Source organism: Heterocephalus glaber, unplaced genomic scaffold (genome assembly GCF_053883595.1).
Source record: "Heterocephalus glaber isolate CG9 unplaced genomic scaffold, H.glaber_assembly_v1.0 deba00000621, whole genome shotgun sequence".
Classification (NCBI taxonomy): domain Eukaryota; kingdom Metazoa; phylum Chordata; class Mammalia; order Rodentia; family Bathyergidae; genus Heterocephalus; species Heterocephalus glaber.
In genome coordinates, this window is record NW_028258153.1 from 18,064,159 (window position 1) to 18,086,486 (window position 22,328).

The 22,328-nt window shown below is 37.3% G+C and overlaps 1 protein-coding gene and 1 pseudogene across 1 annotated transcript in view; both read left to right on the forward strand.

The window, feature by feature from the left end:
* Positions 1-22,328, forward strand: part of Dytn (dystrotelin) — a 58,282-nt gene that overhangs the window by 31,231 nt on the left and 4,723 nt on the right. Inside the window, 3 exon segments of the mRNA XM_021263434.2 lie at positions 18,109-18,268; positions 20,287-20,419; positions 20,422-20,766. Coding sequence (XP_021119093.2) covers positions 18,109-18,268; positions 20,287-20,419; positions 20,422-20,766 — 638 coding nt within the window.
* LOC101715714 (NEDD8-activating enzyme E1 regulatory subunit-like) lies at positions 14,796-16,356 on the forward strand (annotated as a pseudogene).

The following is a 22,328-nucleotide window of genomic DNA, read 5'->3' on the forward strand; positions in this document are numbered from 1 at the left end:
AGAAAAGAACAAAGAATAAATTTTAAAATATAAATAGTCCATTATATATGCAGCATTAATATTTTTATATAGGAAGTGTATAGGGGGCTGTGGGACCCCCTGGCCGCCTGACTGAAGGTACAGCAAGGAGAAGAATAAGACAAGACAAAAGTTTGACTACTTTAATGGGGGTCCAGGATGGTCAGAGCTCTTGTCAGGCTAAGACCCTGAGGCTTGGACTTGCCACTATTTATTGATCACACAACTTTGCAAGGAGCATAAAGGTAGATGCACAGAACAGCAGGGCTAAGTTGCTGATATGAGCTAAGCTTGTAAAAGGAGGAATGATGCACTCCCGTGAAAGACAGCTTGTGCTTAACAAGTAACCTATGCTTTCTTTCTTTTTTTTTCCATTCAGTTTTTTGGTACATTTTAGGTATAAAATACAGTTACATTCATCATTGGGATCTTGTACCTTTACGTGATGTATCTTGGTTCTTATTTTTTTCCCATTCCCCTGCCCTCCCTTCACCCCCTCCACCCTTCTCTATTTGCACAGACTTTGTTTCCACTCTTTTCCTTTTCTCATGTTTTTTTCTTTTCACTTCTTTCCTTTCCCCCACCCTTCCCACTTCCCCTACTCCTTTAGAACTTTTCTTCCTATTACACCGTATCAATTATACATTTTTAAATTACCATATCAAAATTATCACGGATTTTACAGAATTAAAAAAGATATAGAAAGCATATTACAAAAATCTTTTTTTGAAATAAATTTGGCAACTTCTAAGAAGAAACTTGGAAGAAAAATTAGTGAAATTAACTCTGAAAGAAATATAAAATTTGAATAGCACCTATTAAAGAAAGTATATTCCTAGCTTGAAAACCTACTTATATGACAACAGCAGGCTCATAAACATTTTAACTGATAAATTATATCAAACATTTAAAGCAGAAAAAAGAATAACACTTCTCCCCTCATTTTAGGAAATCAACATTGTGCTAATACTAAAAGTGGATAAAAACAATAGAAGAAAAAAGTATGAACATAGATAGAAATTTGTTTAACAAAACAAACTATTAGAAGTCAGATCCAGCAGTATGTAGAAAGTGGTTTTATTATAGGGATGGCAGTGTTGGTTCAGCATTGGAAGATCCACTCCCAAAAGTCATCATTTTAACAGAAGAAAGGAAAAAGTCATATGATCCTGTCAGTAGTTGCAGAAAAAGTATTGGACTAAATTCTACAGCTGTTCATGGTAAAAGCTATCAGGAGACTAGAAGTAGAACAGAACCTTTTCAACAGGTAAGACACATATTCCATACTTCCAGCAAAAAATGCCTTATATGAATGGAAAAGATACAATAGTTTCTCCCTAAGGTGGGGAACAAGGGCAGATATGCCTACTCTTCATCTGTCCATTAGACTTTGAAACATAGGCCCAAACCAAAATAGTCTGGCAATAAAAGGAAAACATTAACATAGGATATCCAAGGTAGAAGCAAAATCTTTATATGTAGATGAAATGATCATTTACAGAGAAAATACTAAGAAATCTCTAGGAGCCCCTAGAACTTGTATTTGAGTTTAGCAGGATTAGAAAACACAAGATATATGTAAAAATTCAAGTGTATGTATACTTGCTACAAATGAAGAATTGGATATTGAAATTTAAAAGCTATGTAGGCATACAAAGGACCTAGAAAAGTAAAAAGAAAAAAAACAGTGTTGGAAGACGTTTAGTACATAATTTTAAGACTTCTCCTAAAGCTACAGTAATCAAGGCAGTGTTGGTGTAAGGAAAGACATATAGATCATTAGAATAAAACAGAGAATCTAGAAATAAAACCACATATATATGGTCCACTGAGTTTTGAAAGATTATTGAACATTAACATTTTATAGAACTTAAACTCAACTCAACAGCAGAGGAAAAGATAGTGTTTCAGCAAATGGTTCTAGAACACCTGGTATCCGAATGTAAAAAATTAACTTCAACCTTTTATTTCCATACATAAAAATAACTTGAAAGAATCTATGAACCTAAATATGAAAGACTAAAACTGTAAAACTTTCAGAAGAAATTATGAGGGAAAATGTTCATGAATTTAGGGTAGGCAAGAATTTCCTAGGATACAAAAAACGTGATGTATAAAAGAAAAAAATTGATAAATGAAATTCCATCAAAATTTAGAATTTTAAATTACATCTATAAGAAACTGAAAAGTAGTCCTTAAACAGAATATATTTATAATACATATAACCTATGACCAGAATATATAAAGAACTCTTATAGCTCATTCATAGACAATGCAATTAAAAAGTAGACACAAGAAGGTGATAAATAACCAGTACAGCACAAGGAAAGGTGTGCAACACTAAAATCAGAAAAATACTGATCAGTACAATAACAAGATTGTAGTATACACTCATTAGGGAGATGAAGTTAAAAGTTTTAAAAGAACAGATGTCAGGTTAGGTGTGAACCAGTTAGACCTTTTGAATACTGCTAATGTGAATGCAAGGTGATGAAACCACTTTGGAAAACAATATAGAAATTCCTTGTATTACTCTTAAGAACCAACAGTTCGGTTCTTAAGTTTTTACTTAAGAGGAATGAAAACATGTGTTCACAATAGATTTGTACATACAAGTTGACTATTCGTTATCAGAAATTCGTGCAACCAGAAGTGTTTGAGATTTTGACTTGAAATCCACTTGATCTGCACAGAGGATAGTTACTCCTGCTTCTTTTGGGGTTACTGTCACATGGAATATTGTTTTCCACCCTTTAACTTTCAGTCTATGAGTTTCTTTCTGAATTAAGTATGTTTCTTGTATGCAACATATTGTTGGATCTTGATTCTTGACCCATTCTGCCAGTCTATTTCTTTTGATTGGTGAATTGAGACCATTAACATTGATGGTTACAATTGATATGTATTGACTTATCCTTGTCATGACTCTTTCTTTTTGGTGGATTCTCCCCTTTTGCATATAATTTCTTGTCACTCCTGATGGATTCTTTCTGCTGTGCTTCCTGGCTTTGTGATTCTCATTGTCTTTTTCTAGGATATTGTGTAAAACGTTTTGGAGTGCTGGTTTGGTATTCATGAAGTTCCTAAGGTGCTCTTTATCATGAAAGTATCTTATTTCTCCATCAACTTTGAAAGATAGTTTTGCAGGGTACATCAATCTGGGTTGAAGGTTGTTTTCCTTAAGGGCTTGAAATATGTCACGCCAAGCTCTTCTTGCCTTGAGGGTTTGCACTGAGAAGTCTGCTGTGATTCTGATGGGTTTTCCTTTGTATGTGATTTATTTCTTTTCTCTAACTGCTTGTAGAGTTTTGTTCTTCTGTTGAGTTTCTGGAATCTTAACAATTATATGCTTATGTGTAGATTTTTTTTTTTGATTAAGGCTAGTTGGAGTCCTATATACCTCACTTATCTGTATGTCAAGTTCTTTTCCTCTGCTTGGAAAGTTTTCTGTGATCACTTCTGTGAAGAGTTTTTTTATGTCATCTGCATTCTCTCCTATTTCTTCATTGATTCTGATTGGTCTTATGTTATTCTTCTTTCCATCATCTAGCAGCTCCTGAATTGATTTCTCATGGTCCCTTACAATTTTAAAGAGGAATCTTCCAGGCCACCATACCACCACCCCAAGTGCCAAGTTGCAGAGCTGCTCCAAGCGCAGAGGAGGTGAACCTTCTGGGCCACCATACTACCACCCCAAGTCCCAAGGAGGTTAGCTGCACAGGCACCAACAGCACACATCCTCTTCCCCACCCCCTTGAAATGAGAAGACACATAAACAAGTCTCAAAACCAGACTTCCAGATCACCTAAAGCAACCCCAAAGGGAAACGAAATGGAACAATCTGATGCTCAACCATCTGGACTCCCTGAACTGGCAATGAAAGAGGATTTGGAAATAATGAAACCAGACATGATTTCTTAGATATCAGGAAAGATTGTACCCATAGTGCAAGACATGATTAATAAATCTAGAGCAGACAAAGATTAAAAAAAAATAGAGGAGCTGAGGAACATGGTGGAATCCCATAAAACAGATGCAAACAGATATCCTTGAGATTAAAAACTCCATTGAAAATTTACACAGCAGAATGAGCCAATGTGAGGCCAGAATTTCAGATAGAGAAGATAAGATTGCAATTAGTGATGAGAAAAGAAAAATTGCTTTAAAATAGGAAGGGACCATGAGAAATCAATCCAGCAGCTGCTAGACAATGCAAAGAAGAATAACATAAGACTGATGGAGTCAATGAAGAAACAGCAGAGAGTGCAGATGACATAAAAAAAACTGTTCACAGCAGTGATCGCGGAAAACTTCCCAAGCAGGGAAAAAGAACTTGACATACAGATAAGTGAGGCATAGAGAACTCCAGCTAGCCTTGATCAAAAGAATCTACACATAGGCATATTATAGCTAAGATTCCAGAGCCAAAAAGAGAACAAAGCATTTAGAGAAATAAACAAATCACATACAAAGGAAAGCCCATCAGAATCACAGCAGACTTCTCAACACAAACCATCAAGGCAAGAAGAGCTTAGAGTGATGTATTTCAAGACATTAAGGAAAACAACCTCCAACCCAGATTGATGTACCCTGCAAAACTATCTTTCAAAGTCGATGGAGAAATAAGACACTTTCATGATAAAGAGCACCTTAGGAACTTTATGAATATTAAACCAGCACTCCAAAAAACTTTAGACAATATCCTAGGAGAAGACAATGAGAATCACAAAGCCAGGAAGCATAGCAGAAAGAATTCATCAGGAGTGACAATAAATTAAACACAAAAGGAAAGAATCCAACAAAAAGAAAAAGTCACGACAAGACTAAGTCAATACATATCAATTGTAACCATCAATGTTAATGGTCTCAATTCACCAATCAAAAGAAATAGACTGGCAGAATGGGTCAAGAATCAAGATCCAACAATATGCTGCATACAAGAAACATACTTAATTCAGAAAGAAACTCATAGACTGAAAGTTAAAGGGTGGAAAACAATACTCCATGTGACAGGAACCTGAAAAAAAGCAGGAATAGCCATCCTCTTTGCAGATCAAATGGATTTCAAACCAACACTGATTAACAGATACAAAGAAGGACACTACATCCTATTAAAGGGAACAATCCAAGAGAAAGAGATGGCAGTCATAAATATACATGCACCAAACGCTGTGCACCAAACTATATAAAACAAATGCTAATGGACATGAAAAGTCATATATGCACTAATACAATTGTAGTGGGGGACCTCAATACCCCACTGCCACAAATAGATGGATCAACTAGACAGAAAATAAGTAATGAAATACTAGAACTCAATCAAACTCTTGAACAAATGAACTTAACAGATGTTTACAGAGTGTTCCACCCACAAAATCAGAATACACATTCTTTTTAGCTGCACACAGGTCATTCTCCAAAATAGACCACATACTCACTCATATAACATGTTTCAGTAAGTGCAAAGAAATTGAAGTTATCCCCTGTATATTATCAGACCATAGTGCGATGAAATTGAGAACAAGAGCAAAAGAAACCACAAAAATTTCATAAACACATGGAAACTGAACAACACACTTCTGAATAAACAATGGCTCACAGAGGAAATTAAAGAAGAAATCAAACAGTTCCTACAATTAAATGACAATGACAATACAACATATCAGAATCTATGGAGCACAATGAAAGCAGTCTTCTGAGAGAAATTCATAGCAGTGAATACTCATATTGGGAAAACAGAGTGAGGCCAATTAAACAACCTGATGCTGAACCCCAAGCTTTAGAAAAAGAAGAGCAGGACAAATCCAAAGCTCATACAAGGGAGAAAATTAAAAAGAGCAGAGCAAAAATCAATGCAATGGAGACCAAGAGAATAATACTGAAAAAATCAATGAAGCCAAGAGTTGGTTCTTCGAAAGAATCAACAAAATTGACAAACCGTTAGCCAACCTTAACAGAAAAAGGGAAAAAAAGGCCCAAATCCATGCAATTAGGAATGAAAAGGGTGAAATTACAACAGACCCAGCAGAAATCCAGATGATCATCAATACCTACTTCAAGAACCTGTATGCCGATAAGATGGAAAACACAGAAAAAATGAACAGATTCCTAGATACATATGAATTACCAAAGTTGAACGAAAAAGACCTAAAAATTCTAAACAACCCAATATCAGTCAATGAAATTGAAAACATAATTAAAAACTTACCAACTAAGAAAAGCCCAACTCCTGATGGCTTCATTGCTGAATCTACAAGACATTTAAAGAGGAACTACTGCCATTACTGTTTAAATGCTTCAATGAAATTGAAAGGGAAGCAATACACCCAAATTCATTCCTGGAAGAAACCATCACCTTGATCCCCAAAACAGAACAAGACTCAACCAAAAAAGAGAACTATAGGCCAATCTCACTAAGGAACATTGATTCAAAAATCCTTAATAAGATACTGGCAAAAAGAATGCAGAAGATCATCAGGAAGATCATACACCCTGACCAAGTGGGATTCATCCCAGGGATGCAGGGATGTTTTAACATATGTAAATCAATCAACGTAATACACTATGTCAATAGAGCCAAGGACAAAAACTGTATGATCATCTCAATAGATGCATAAAAAGCATTTGAAAAAATCCAACATGCATTTATGATAAATACCCTACAAAATTGGAATAAACGATCTCTATCTCAATCTGATAAAACCTATCTATAAAAAACGAACAGCCAATATCATACTAAATGGTCAAAATCTGAAATCCTCCACACTAAAATCAGGAACAGGACAAGAATGTCCAGTGTCACCACTCTTGTTCAGTATAGTTTTGGAAACATTAGCCATGGCAATTAGACAAGAGAAAGAAATAAAAGTAATTAAGATAGGAAATGAAGAAGTCAAATTGTCATTATTTACAGATGACCTGATACTCTATATAGAAGACCCCAAGGACTCCACCAAAAGTCTTCTAGACTTAATAACCAAATTCAGTAGAGTAGCTGGATACAAGGTTAACACACAAAAATCAATAGCTTTCTTCTACACAAACAACAGACTCACTGAGAGAGAAATAGGCCAAACAATTCCTTTCACAATAGCATCCAAGAAACTGAAATACCTAGAAATCAGCCTAACGAAATTAAAGACCTCTTCTCTGAAAGTTATAGCACTCTGAAAAGAGAGATTCAAGAAGATGTCAGAAAATAGAAAGACATCCCTTGCACCTGGGTAGGAAGAATCAACATAGTGAAAATGCCTGTACATCCAAAACTGCTATATAGATAGATTCAATGCTATCCCAAATTGAAATCTCAGCAGCATACTTCACAGACCTGGAGAAAACAATCTAAAAATTCATTTGGAGCAAGAAGAGACCCAGAAGAGCAAAAGCAATTCTAGGCAACAGAGATATGGCAGGGGGTATCACAACCCCCAACTTGAAACTATACTACAAAGCTACTGTGATAAAAACAGCATGGTACTGGCAAAGAAACAGACCTGAGGACCAGTGGAACAGATCAGAAGATGCAGAAACAACTCCAGACCCATTCAGACACCTCATCTTCAACAAAGAAGCTAAACACTCTCACTGGAGAAAAGATAGCCTCTTTAATAAATGGTGTTGAAAAAATTGGGTTTCAACTTTAAAACTAGACCTATACTCTCACCATGCACTGAACTAAAATCAAGATGGATTAAAGATCTAAATATTAAAACAGAAACACTAAACCAACTGGAAGAGTGTTTAGGAAGAACTCTTGAAGACACTGGTGTAGGAAAAGATTTTATGAACAAAACCTCAGTTGCCCATGAACTAGCACAAACAATCAACAAGTGGGATCTCTTCTTATTGAAAAGCTTCTGGGGGCCAGGGATTTAGGTCAGTAGTTTCACTGCCTACTGCACGAGTGCAAGGACTCGAGTTCAATCCTCAGTACCAAAAAAGCTTCTGCACAGCAAGAGAAACCACCAGCAGTGTGAAGAGACAACCCACAATGTGGGAAAAAATTTTCACCTGCTGTTCCTCAGACAAAGGTCTACTATCTAGAATCTATAAAGAATTTTAAAAAATCAGACCTCCCAAATTTAAAGACCCAATCCAAAAATGGGAATCTGAAATGAATAGACATTTCTCAGACAAAGAAGTAGAAATAGCAAAAACAAACAAACAAAAAAACACATGAAAAAATGTTCAACATGGCTGATTATTCAAGAGATGCAAATGAAAACAAGGCTGAGATTCCACTTCACCACAAAAGAACAGCTGCTATCATGAAATTAACCAATAACAAATGCTGGCAGGGCTGTGGGGAAAGAGGAGCACTGCTCCACTGCTGGTTGGTGTGTAGACTGGTGCAACCAGTGTGGAAATTAGTATGGATATACCTCAAAGAATTAGGACTGGAAGTCCCATTTGACCCAGCTATTCCCCTGCTGGGGATCTTCCCCAAAGAATTAAAAGAATCATACCACAGTGATATATGTGCACCCATGTTCATAGCAGCACAGTTTGTGATAGCTAAAACTTGGAAGCAGCCCAAGTGCCCATCAACTGGAGACTGGATAAAGAAAACGTGGATTTTTTATAAAATGGAATACTACTCAGCCATGAAAATGAGAAATTAGAGACATATAGCTAAATGGATGCACATTGAGGCCATACTCTTAAGTGCAATAAATAGGACACACATGTGTAAATACTGAATAGTTTCTCTAGTGTGAGAAACTGAAAGTGTAAATAAGGACTAAAAGATATAATAGATAATGTGGAATAGGAAGAAAAGGGGCCAAAGGAAGGGGAAGTGGGAGGGGTAGGGGAAAGGAAAGAAGGGAATGGAATTAATATGAGAAAATGAAAAAATGGAAACAAAGTCTTTGTAAATAGGATGGGATGGAGGTGTTGAAGGGAGGGCAGGGGAATGGGGAAAAAATAAGAACCAAGTGAGACTATGTAAAGATGCAAATTTCCAATGATAAATGTCATTATATTGTATACCTAACATGTACCAATAAAATTAATTAAAAAAAAAACAATTTTAAGGAAATTTTTCTTTTCTTTTCTTTCCTGGTCACTAATTGCAATCTTCTCTTCTATATCAGAAATTCTCTCCTCACATTGCCTCATTCTGCTGCGTAAGCTTTCAATGGAGTTTTTAATCTCCTGGAAATCTGTTTGCATCTGTTTTATGGATTCCATTTGTTTCCTATGTTGGGATTCCATCATGTTCCTCAGCTCCTCTATTTTTTTTTGTCTGTGTCCTCTCTAGATTTATTAATCATGTCTTGCACAATCTCTGCTGTTATGTGAGAAATTATTTCTGATTTCATTTTTTTCCAGATTCTTTTTTTGCCAGTTCAGGGAGTCCAGGTGGTTGAGTATCAGATTGTTCCATCTCATTTCCCTTTGGTCTTGCTTTAAGTGATCTGGAAGTCTGGTTTTGAGACTTGTTTACATGTCTTCTCATTTTGATGCAAGGTGAGGAGTACTGCACCAGTGTGGCTCACCTCCTCTGCGCTTGGGGCAGGAGGTGGTATGGCAGCCCGGTAGCCTCCTCCTGGGTGCTGGGAGCAGCACCTCACTTTCAAGGCTCCATGCTGGAATATCTAATATTTTCAAGCCAAGGATGGTGGCTCACGCCTGTAATCCCAGCGCTCAGGAGGCTGAGGCAGGAGGATCACTGTGAATTTGAGGCCATCCTGGGCTACATAGTGAGTTCAAGGCCAGCCTGAACTACATGGTGAGGCCCTGCAACCTGATGAAGTACATCTTGGGAGCAAGCATTTCAAGGGGTTGTGCTTGGTGGAGGAAGTGCAGGCTGATTCTAGACTCTGTAATCTCTGCACTTGGGAGCTTGAGGCAGGAGGACTTCAAATTCAAGTCCACACTGGGCAATTAAGTGAGACACTCGTGGAAGCCTGGAAGCTTTCTTTACCTAATGTTTGTTGTGGGAGAATGGCTACATGAGAGTCATAAAGTCCTCAACTGCAGTGTTATCTTGGCATCAGAGGCACCACTGACCATTGAGGCCTCAACTGTGACTTTTGGCATAGGGAGTTCTATTTCTGCATGCCAGCCAAAGGCTTATCTAGCAAGTCACGTAGGCCTAGAACAGACTCACAATTTAATCAATAGCTAATTCATATACCAATTCAATAATATTTTATAGCCTGCTCAGTGCAGTTTCAAGCTGATCTCTGGCAGAGGTGTGATCAAAAATGCAGTGAATGTTTATCTTTTTAAAATCTATTACAATGAAAGACACTCTGCCATTAATCCACCCTCAATATACTTTCCCTATCTTTGAACAAACTTATCCCATCATTCTTGTCACTTTCTGAAGCAATTCTGAAAGTCTCCTTTTATGAGTGTCTTTAGTTGCATTGTCCTTATTGCCTTGATGTCCTAAATTCATTCAAAACACTTACATTTCATGGTCATTTTGACTTTGAGGAGAGGCAGAAGTTGCCTGGTGCCAGATCCAGTGAATAAGGTGGGTGGGACATGCTGTGATGTTTTTATTTGACAGACATTGCTGTAAACTTTTTGAATGGAGTCAAGACATCAAGGACATCAGCCGTGAAAGGACATGCATGAAAGAGAAGTTCCAGAACTGCTTCAGAAAGTGGCAAAAATGATGGGATATGTGTGTTTGAAGTGAGAAGGAGTTTCTGGCGCCTGCCTTGCAAGCACAAGGTCCTGAGTTTGATCCCCAGTACCAAGAAAAAAAAAAAGAAAGAAATGAGGAGTAACTCTAATGGCAATGTATCTTTTACAGAAATAGAGTTTTAAAATTTTTATTTAAGCATTTGCCCTTTTTTTATACCTTATATGTAGTAATTTTTTATTTAAAATACTTTAAATTATACAAATAAGATATGAATCTGTCTTATGAGAAGTTAAATTATGTTAAGCTAAATCCTTATCAGCCATAAATCCTAACCGAGAGGTAATCTGTTTGAGATGGGGCGGGGGGCAAATGAGTATTGTCTATTAAGCTGAAAGCTGGAGAACTTTGCACATGTGCACAAAAAAATGTAATTCTCTTCATTGCATCAAGGCTTTTAATTTTGAAAAATTATAAACAGCCTAATATTGAGACTCATTCAATAAACTCTGACATTTATTCTATAACTATATCAAGGTAAATCCACATGCACAAATGTAATATGCTTCTTGGTTGATAATATTGATGTCAAAAAATTTGCAGGTTTTTATATTAATGTAAACTCATTGATTGAAGGCTATGCTGAGCATGTGGAAGCTGTGTGCTACTTAAATTAAGAGGCAGATAGAACAGTTCACTCAGAGAGGCCACAAAGGGCACCTGCTAACTAGAAAATGTGACTTTCAGTTTGTGTACTGCCGAGTGTCTTCTTTGTGCCGTTCTTCTTCCTTTTTGAGACTGTCCCTATGGAATAGCACTATGATGGCGGCCAGTTTCTCTGCAGATCACTGTAAGCAGGAGAGGAGGCTGCAGAATACAGTCACAGCTGCTTGTGCATGTTGAGTCTTGAGATCCAGTCTCCTGTCTAGATGTGTGAGAGCCCATGGCTGGGGCACTTGCCTCAGAAGGCTGGGTCTGGCTTGGTCAGGTCGGTACAAGCCCTCAGTGGCCCTTCAGGGAGCTGAGCATGATGTGATAGGTTTGTGGGGAAATCCCAAACAAGAGCCATCCCAACCACCATTAACTCAATAGGCTTGGTTAATTCAAAGAGAAGGGCCTCAGTGTTCATCCAAGTAGGAAGCAATGCAAAGAACATAAAGTAGAAGGTGGAAGAAAGTAAGTTAAAGATTTCTTAAGCCAAGGGAAAGAAAGCGACCCAGATGGTTTTAGTAAATGCTTCTAGAGAAGGAGAGGTTCAGGGCAACAACCTAACTTGGGTAAAAGATTGTCTCAGCTTATTTTTTAAATGTGAAACTGCTTTCTATGTTTTCACTTCTTTTGTGTCAATAAATTATGTACATACCTGCATAACTGTTCATGGACATAAACCAAAACATCGGCTACTTTTTTGAAATACACCGTGCTTTTCCAAGAAACATCATTATCATGCTCTGATGGTAGATTTTTAGGAATTTGAGTTAAGTTCAAACCAAAAACTCATTTTCCCTATTTCTCACCTTTCTAGAGCATGGTCAGCATTAAGAATGAACTGTGGAGGACTCATGAATCCATTAATGCTCTCCAGAGGGAAAGACGGTAAGATTCATGAGTGGATGCCAGAAACAAATACTGCCAGCAGAAACAAATCAGGAGCACTTCCTTTAGCTTCTATAGAAAAATTTCCTATGAAGATTTTACTTTTTTTTAATTTGGAAGAAATTCTTCAAGCAGAGAAGTCCTACGCTTCCATTATTAAGGTAAAAGAGTAATTTGACTCTACTTGAGTAGGTAGGCATAATAAAAATCATGTCACTAGTTATAGTAAGATTTACTTTTGATTATCTGAATTTATTCCTTGAAAGCTGGTTAAGCACTTTCAGTAATGTTTTGATTCTTCCACATGTTTATTTAAGCATATAAATAGGCTTGTATATATGTTGCCTACTTCTATAAAAATCAATATACCTTCCTCAATAGCATCTAACTTTTTACCAGATTTATTTGGATGATTGCAAAATCTACCACCTTCTTTTTGTGTCTCAGGGAACAAACCATTCCTTGAGCCTGTGTCTCCTCTTGTCCTTCCTTTAGAATACTGAATTCCTAGGTCTCAAACAGAAGTTTTTCCTCTGAGAAGACCTGTGTGTTCAGGCACAATGCTTAATATCTGGTAGAGGTCCAATAAATTAATGATTCTGTATGTGAATATATTAAAGATAAACTTCATAATCTAAATGAATGAAAGGAAGTGTTTTTAAAATTGTGATAATGTATGAAAAGCTGATCAATAACACTTTTAAAGTACCAAAATAACTTACATTTTAAAAGTAATTTTGATCATTTTCATGGAATAAGGAAAAGAAATTAAAACCAAAGAAAGTGGTATTAAAAATCCATTTTTGAAATTTAAAGTGTAGAAATAAAAAGGAAATTTTGCGATGTGCTATTTAAAACCAATTCCTGGGGATGGAGATGTAGCTCAGTGGCGCTGTGCCTGCTTCAAAAGTGCAAGGTCCTGAGTTCAATCCCTGGTACCAAAAAAAAAAAAAAGATCCCTTCAAATTAAATTATTCCCTTTCATATAATCCCTATCTACCACATACACCATTATTATCCTAGGAAAGTATTTATTACTACAAAGCGTGAGGCTGATTAATAAATGAAACACAAAGTGAAGGTGCAATCCTTATGCAGGGCTGCACTATCATTGTTACCAACCTTGGATAAATTTGTAAAGGGCAGGGCTTCTCAAACCTGTGTGTAACATAATACAAAAAGGTATAGATAACAGGCTGAATAACAACTTGGGATGAGTAAGATGTCATACAGTAGGATGATTAAGACCAAAGTTTAAGACATTAAAAAGATGTCCTACAGTTGTAGGCCCAGCTTCATGAAAAGGGTGAGAAATACCTAAGATATATAATTAACTACCAAGTTCAGTAACAGCCAGCATTGTATCACTGACTATTTAAAAAACAACAGTCTTAGACAATATTGACAGAAAGCATATCATTCAGTTACCTATTTATGATTCTGTACTGTGCTTGGGACTCACAAGGGAAGTTGTGTTTCACCTCACTGTGCTTGATTAGCTTGCCTTGGGGACATCTGGATTCCTTTTTAAAACCTAAGGTGATTCAAGTTTCTTAGCTCCAGAAAGCTGAAATACATATAAAGATCTAAAAATTTGGAAAGCAGATTTCTGGTCATCTGGGAGAAATTATTTCTCAGGTAATCTGAGCTGTTTATTAATAGTAGAAATTTGTCTGGGCTCCTAGCTGCTGAAAATATTTGTATCAAACCAATTGTGTTTACTAGAAACATTCCATGAGAATCTCTCCATAAAAAAAGCCTTCTTGTAAAGAAAGAAAGAATTAAGCCACAAAGTATTAGCCTGAAACAATACTGATGGTCCAGGTGCAGGTGCCAAAATTTAGTCCTCAGGTCTGAAGGCTGTAGGATGTTGGGCCACATAGTTCATTTGATGGGCTCATATATTGTATACTAATGCCAAATTATACTATTCAATATTGGGAAGTTACCAGGATAAAGATGTATCTGAAAGTTTACATACAAAATCTTTTATATTTTGGACTTTTGGTTTGCCGCCTTTCATGAGGTCTTCAATGTAGCACAACCCAAAAGTGTACTGAACTATACAATTATAAGGACTCGGAGAAAGCTACTGCTAGGGTTTGTTGTTGTTTTATATTGTTTAACTCTTTGGTTTCTTGCTTTCCTGCTTTTCTTGTGTCTGTTATATTTGGCTAATGATGACTTGAATATACTGGTAACTGACAAAGGTCTTCCTTGATAGGGTTGAATTTGAACATCTTGGTAACTGACAAAGTCTTCCTTGGAGGACTCAAAGAGTATTAGTTTAAGTGGCTGAGAGGACTTTTAAAGTTATTGGAATGTGTTTTTTAAAATCAGAGTAAGAGAACAGAAGTACAACCGACAGCTGAGGTTGTGGGGTGATGATGGGGAAGAGGCTTTGGAATCTGCTCATGTTTGCTTGATAAATGCAACACCTACAGGCACTGAAATCCTTAAAAACTTGGTACTACTGGGCCGGGGATTTAGCTCAGTGGTTCCGCCGCCTGCCTCGCAAGCACATGGACCTGAGTTCGATCACTGGCACCAAAACAAAAAAAAAAAGGCTTGGTACTACCAGGTATTGGAACATTTATGGTTATTGATGGAAATCAGGTCAGTGGAGAAGATGCTGGAAAAAATTTTTTCCTTCAAAGGAGCAGTATTGGCAAGAACCAAGCTGAAGCTGCCATGGAGTTCTTACAGGAACTAAATAATGATGTCTGAAGTTTTGTGGAAGAGGTTTACTGTTGTGGTTGCAACTCAGCTTCCTGAAAGTATGTTGCTACGTTTAGCAGATGTCCTCTGGAATTCCCAAATCCCTCTTTTGATCTGTAGGGCATATGGACTAGTTGGTTATATGAGGATCACTGTAAAAGAACATTCAGTAATAGAATCTCATTTAGATAAGACATTAGCAGATCTATGACTGGATAAGCCATTTCCTGAACTGAAAGAACATTTTCAGTCTTATGATATAGATTATATGGAAAAAAAGGACCATAGCCATACTCTATGGTGGTATAGTGAAACAAATGGATGAATTCCTAAAACCTATAAAGAGAAGACTTCAGAGATTTGATTAGACAAGAAATTTTGAAGAATGAAAGTGGAACGCCAGAAGATGAAGAGAATTTTGAAGAAGCTATTAAAAATGTGAACACAGCATTAAATACAACTCAGATGCCAAGCAATAATGAAGATATATTTAATGATGATCACTGTATAAATATTACAAAACAGACTCTACCATTTTGGATTTTGGCTCATGCCTTAAAAGAATTAGTAGGCCAAGAAAGTCAAGGAAATTTACCAGTGCAAGGCACAATTCCTGATATGATTGCAGATTCAAACAAATATATAAAACTGCAAAATGTCTGCCATGAAAAGACAAAGAAAGATGCTGCTGCTGTGTGTCATCATGTTGCCAAATTGTTGCAGTCCATTGCCAGGCACCAGAATCCATTTCAGAGAAAGAATTAAAATTACTCTGTACCAATTCTGCATTTCTTCTAGTGGTGAGATGTTGCTCCTTAGCTGAAAAATATGGTGTGGATACAATGAACAAGGACAAAATTATTTCCAGCATGGACAATCCAGATAATGAGATGGTATTGTACTTACTGTTACGGGCTGTTGATAGATTTCATAAACAATTTGGTAGATATCCAGGGGTATCTAATTATCAAGTAGAAGAAGATGGAGGAAAATTGAAGTCCTGTCTCACTGATTTCCTTCAGGAATATGGATTATCTGTAATGATGAAAGATGATTACGTCCATGAATTTTGCCAATATGGAGCTGCTGAGCCACACACCATTGCTGCATACCTGGGGGGGAGCTGCTGCTCAAGAGGTTATTAAAATAGTCACCAAACAATTTGTAATGGGGGGGGGGTACCGGGAATCAAACTCGGGTCCTTGTGCTTGTGAGGCAGGCGGCGGAACCACTGAGCTAAATCCCCGGCCCAAATGTAGGTATTATTAAAAATTACAGGGCCAGGGATTTAGCTCAGCTCAGTGGTTCCACCGCCTGCCTCGCAAGCACAAGGACCCGAGTTTGATCCCTGGTATCCCCCCTCAAAAAAAAATAATAATACCTACACTTACAGTGGCATGTCACAAACTTCGGCAACTTACTAGCTCTAGATTAAGCACCCTGTATACTGTGTTAATGACTGAAATTGTAATTGTTTTCAGTAAAATTATTGTACAGTCTAATCTGTAAAATTCTGCTGAAGGACACCTGTTAAACTGTTTCCTCAATAAACATTTTTCTCTTTTGTAAAAAAAAAAAAAAAAAATCAGAGTAAGAAAGGATCGGATTTCTGATAGGACTCTACCTACTTTATCCTGGAATGCAGAAGACATGTCTTCTTAGCAGTTCAATAGTGGTGGACTGGCCAGAGACGAAAGGATGTGGGTGGTAGACAACAAGGAAGAAAGAGAGACTGTCATTGTTAGTGGTCAAAGCAAGCATAGCATTTTAGGTACAGAGAGCACTGTCAGTAGAGACACATGAGGACATTTACTTGTTGTCAGTTATATAAAACCCTTGGGCTGACTCTTTCTGTAAAACCCATCACATGTACACATTCAACACTACAATTATAATTAAATATGTTAGCATCGGATTCTTGCTTCACCTGAGTGACTGGAAGTTTGAGGACTATCTTTCAAAGACCCTGCTTCGGATAGGAGCCCCAACTACATTCCAAGACCTCTCCGAGCACTGTAGAAATTGAGAAATTCAAAAGTGTTAACATTGAGAAATGTTGCATTTCACATGAGAAACACCTATTTACATAAATTCTATAAAAATGCTATAGCATGGATCAAAGAATAAAGACTATATTCAGACATTTTAAGTTGTATACCAATTATGTGACAAGGACTATTTTAGGCCAACCCTGAAGACATGATAATAAACAAAATAAAAAAAATTTTGCTAGAATCAAGAGACAGTAAGCAAAATAGAAACTGAGTAATACGTAAGTAAAATAATGAGTACAATATGCAGTATGTCATAGCTTGTGACTGTCCAGAAGATTAAAGGCTGGAGCCCGTGACAAAATCTAAGATCCCTTCAAGCGCCTAGCTACTAGACAGGATGAAGAGCCATAGAGACAAAACAAGAAAGCAAGGCGACGGGAGTGTCAGAGAAAGGCTGGGGTTCCGGTTTGTAATTCTTTGTAGGGGGTCAGGAAGTCCTCACTGAAAATGTAAACGTTTTAGCAAGGACTTGAAGATGTGAGGAAGTGAGTCAAGGGAGACTCGGGGAAGGGAGGACGAATAACCAAGAGCTCTGTGGCTGAAGGGCAGTGAGTGAGCAAGAAAAGCAGATGAGAGCAGATAGGGAAGAAGGCTTGGCTACCTGCTGAGCTTGCCTGCCTCTGGACCTGCTTCAGTTTGCTCTAAAAGAGGAGGAGGGGCCACTGGAGGTTTTGAGCAGAGGAGGAACATGATTGCTTGGTTCATTCTTAAAGCAGTTCATGAGTTGAGACAGGAAGGGAAACCAAAACAGACCCACAGCTCATGAACTGTATCCTTGTTCCTGCCCTGTGGTCTGGGCTAGTGTTTGGTGTTTAGCCATGCAGGCTGAGTCGTCCTTCTGAGTGAAGTGCTTCTAGACAAAAGAATGATGGATAAAGTCAATATTAAAATTTGGGTAGCTGGTGGAAGTACATTATCAAAAGTAATTCAAAATGTGCCAATAAAATCTATAGTGAAATTGCACAGATAATGGACCCAAAGGGCATCTGGACATGGTGAAGAAACAGAACAGAACTGATCCATGTTAGACAATAATCAAGAACCTGCTTACATCTTGCCAAGGTCCAGGCAGGGTGCTGGCCTCTTGCCCTTCCAAACCACCCAAATTTCTTCTCTTTTCAGGGTCCTTAAAAAGCAATTAAACCGATACAAAGACAAGTTGGGAGCAATATACATCTCCCAGGAAGAAATAAGTTGCAGATCTGAAACAAAGATTCAGGAACTCAGAAGCAACCAGGATAGTCTATGGTCCAAGCTACAGCAAATGCAACAGGACATACACGTGTATAATGTGGGAGATGGTGGGTCTATAGATCGCTTGGAAGTCTAACCTCAAGTCCTCCAGCCAACGTGGGCTACAGTCCAAAGCCTCGTGCCTCACTTAATCAGCCCTCTTTCCATGTCCCTTCCTCTCCATACTCAGACCTTTCCCCACCTCCACCCTCTGCACTATGACCTTCCCCTTCCTGAAAGCAGGAATATTGAAAGACAACAGAATCCATACCATTTAGAAGCAACAGATCTGGGTCAAAGCAGTTCGTACAGCGCTGGTTCTTAAACCTCTTGGGCCCAGGATTCTTTATACATTTTTAAAAATTTGAGGGGACCCCAAGGTGCTTTTGTTTCTGTGGGTTATATCTGTTGCTATTTACCATGCTCAAAATTAAAATGGCCAAGCGTTTAAAATATACTCATTAACTAATTGAAAAATAAAAATAAACTCATCATACATGTAATATTTTAAAACAATAAGTACATTTTTTAAACTCTAGGTGACATTATTTTACATTTTTTATAAATCTCTTTAATATGTGGCTTAATAAAAGATCACTGAATTGACAGATTGCTTTAGTAATCAATCTATTGTAAGATTTTTTGGTTGAAGGATATGAAATAGGGGCCCATATAGATTTGCAGTTAAAAAAAAGTGTATTTTCAAAGTCTTTCAGATAACTGGGGATACTTGTCTTTGATGCCACATCAAAACATAATAAAAAATAATTCCTTAAAGGATAGTTGTGATATAGAATATGAAACCATATCTGTTTCATTAAAATGCAGTTTTCTAATATGCTTTTTATTTTGGGGGGGGGTTGGTACCGGGGATCGAACTCGTCTAATATGCTTTTTAAATGGATTCACCTATGCATGATTTTTATTAAACAACATACATTAGTCATTTGGAAAATATTGTTTCACTGAACTGTGCTGCACTTCCTAAGGCTCCCTTATTTCATTACACAGATACAAAGAAATTCACATTCATTAATGTCACATTAATTTCATCAGAAAAGTGTTCAAGAATTGGAAAGCTATCAAGCTCCTGGAGGTAGATTCAAGTTTTCCAAAATTCTAATTTTTGCTTGAAAGCTGAAGTGTTATAATTGACAACAAATGCAGTTCATTGTTTTCCTTGCAGTGACATTCTTGATTTATTCAGTTTTCAGAAAATATTTGCCAGATGCCCAAGTATGAATAATCATAATCTATCAGTCTTCCTTTGGCACAGGAGGCAATGTCTGAGCTGCAGTATGCATCCAAAGTGTTTTATGCACGCATCCCTTTTCATTACACACAATATTTAAAAGGCATGGTTTATTCTTAAGAAAATTCAGAACTTTTGCTATTCCATCAAAGATATCCTTAAGTGGAACTGCCTTTTTCTAACTTGGTAATGTATGATGGTGTGCTGGCGCTGCCTTGACCCTTCCTAAGGCACCCATAGCCATCCTCATTGTTGGTTTTGTACCACCGTTGCAAATGTCAATGCACTAAACAGTCAAAAATATCAAATGAATCACTATGCAAATAATTTTATTTCACCAATCCCTAAAGGAGTCTCAGGAATTCCCAGGGCTGGGGATCAAACTCTGAGAACTGGGCTTAACATGGACCACATCCTAGATTTTATACTTCTGGCTTTTATAAAACCTCTTATAATACACCTGCCAGACCAATTGTTATGAACATTTTATTGTGATCATTTTTGTCTATCATCCAATGTATGCTTATGTTTTCAGAAATTCCTTAGAATATTTTTAGAACCTGGGCTTTTTAGAACTTAGAATTTTTTCCAATTTTCTTGTGATTATACCCTATGATATTTTACAACATGAAGTGTTCCAATCCTTTAGAGAGTTTTAGATTGATACTGAATTAACCACATAAAATAAAATGAATAATATATTTAGAGGAAAAGGAAACATGTCACATTAGCATCACTTGTTGGAATATTAAAATTTAATGCATTTGTGAAAAGGTAAATATTAGTTTTTTATTAACAAGATTTTCTTTACCCAGGCAATGTTGCAGCCACTCCATCCCTCATCTTCCTGTCAGCATATGGTGTCCAAGGTTGATCATTCTTCAGCTGATAAGTTTTGGAAGGAAGGAGATTCTTCTCGGATCAAGAATGTCAGAGGATCATCTGAGGATGTAAACCTCTTCCTAACCCTGCTCTGGTTGACAGAAGCCAAGTAAATGCAGAGCATGCGCCACCAGATTCAGAATCACCAGTAACCATGCTGCAAACTACCAGTGCACAAAGCCACTCACAAAAGATACCAAAGAAAATCCTCAGCTCCCTGCCCAGTTGTCAGCAGGGACTACTGCAGGACAAGTCCCAAATTTCTCCTTTTGAAATGACCAGCACTGCTCAGGCATCCATGGGAAGGAAAGAGATAGTTAACATCGCAGAAAGAAAGGATTAGCTGGAAGAAGAGGAACTGCAAGAACTATTGTCAAAACTCATGGATGGATTCAATCTAGAAGTGCCGTCAGGTAAGGTTTTCAGTCAGGACAGACAGTGATGGCCAGGAATTTGGGCTGCCTTTTAAAAACCTCTTTTGTAACATTAGCCCAATGGCTATTGTTTAGAGTAGAGCAGAGTTCTGAATCTGGGATATCAGTAGCATCTCTGAACTTGATTTCCAATATTGACCTAAATAAAGAATTATTGTGAGCATTAAAGATGATAAATCATGCAAATCTTTCATTTAGTATGTGGCACATATTAATTATTATGTAAATACTTAGTATTGCAATTATTATTTTTCAGTAACCTTAAATCATATATAACTGGGCAGCCCAATGTCACCATTTAAAAGTAGGGACAATAATGCTGCTCTCACTGAATTCATAAGGGCTTTTTAAACATCCTTTACTATAGTTGTTTCTAATGTTGTGGAGTGACATTGTCTTACTCTAGCTAGAATATATCTATATCCTTTTGAAAAAATTAAAAATTATTTATTTTGGAGACTTGTGAGTTATTTAGATATCTGTGATAGAGTGAAGAATAACATTCTCTTGTGTGTCTGCATTCTCAGAAGAGGCCTGAAAATATTTCTGAGTTGTTTTATTTATCTTTCCAGGACTGCCATTAAAAAGTACCATAGACTGAGTGGCCTAAACTCAATGCCCACAAAAAAGGAGGAAGAGGAATAGGAGGGAAGGGAAGGTCGAGGAGGGGGACTTGTTGATGCCTACATTCTATCTGTCTTTATAAGGTCTTCTTTCTGTGTATGTCTTTGTCCACGTGTGTTCTTCTTTGAAATAGTGCCCATCCTAATAAACGCAATTTAAGTTAGTTATCTCTTTAAAAATATTAACTCCAAATACAGCCACATTCAGAGGCTAAGACATCAATGTACGGATTAAGGGCGACACAATTCAGACCATGACTGTTGGGAGCAATGCTACATGATTTTAGGGAAAAATCATTTGGTTAGCCTAGTTCTCCTGCCTACAGACCAGCCATGGAATTCCGAGACATAATTCCATTTTGGCCTCCGCTGGCCTCGGGTCACAACTTGGGACCTCAATGATCCTGATCCGGTGATGCTGTGATTCTCCAGGACAAGATTACATCAGCTAAAGACATCCTGGGAGGAACAAAATCTTCATCTACTCAGTTCCTCATTGTTCTTGGATTGTTACATCTTGTTCAGGCGGATGTACTGAACTCTCTGCAAGTCATTGGTTACATTTGTTTCTCCCGATATACTGAATAAAAGGGGTAAACTGGGGATTTTCATTTTTGCTGCCCAGAGCAGCACTGATCAGACCCAAAGCTCAGCTTCTTCTCAAAGTCTCATTTTTCTACCTTTCCTGTAATTTGCCTTGTGCTGCCATGGCTCGCAGGAGACTAGGACTTACTGCAGAGGTTCCAGTAATGTCCCCTTTCCCTGTTCCCTACACGTGACAACTGGAGAACTATATATTGGGCGCATAATAATGTCAGTTTTATAGAACTTACTAGAACCAAATCAATGAAATAGTTTATTTAGTGATTCCAAAAAGCTCTACAGTAAATGAAATTGGAGTTATAATCTCAATATTAG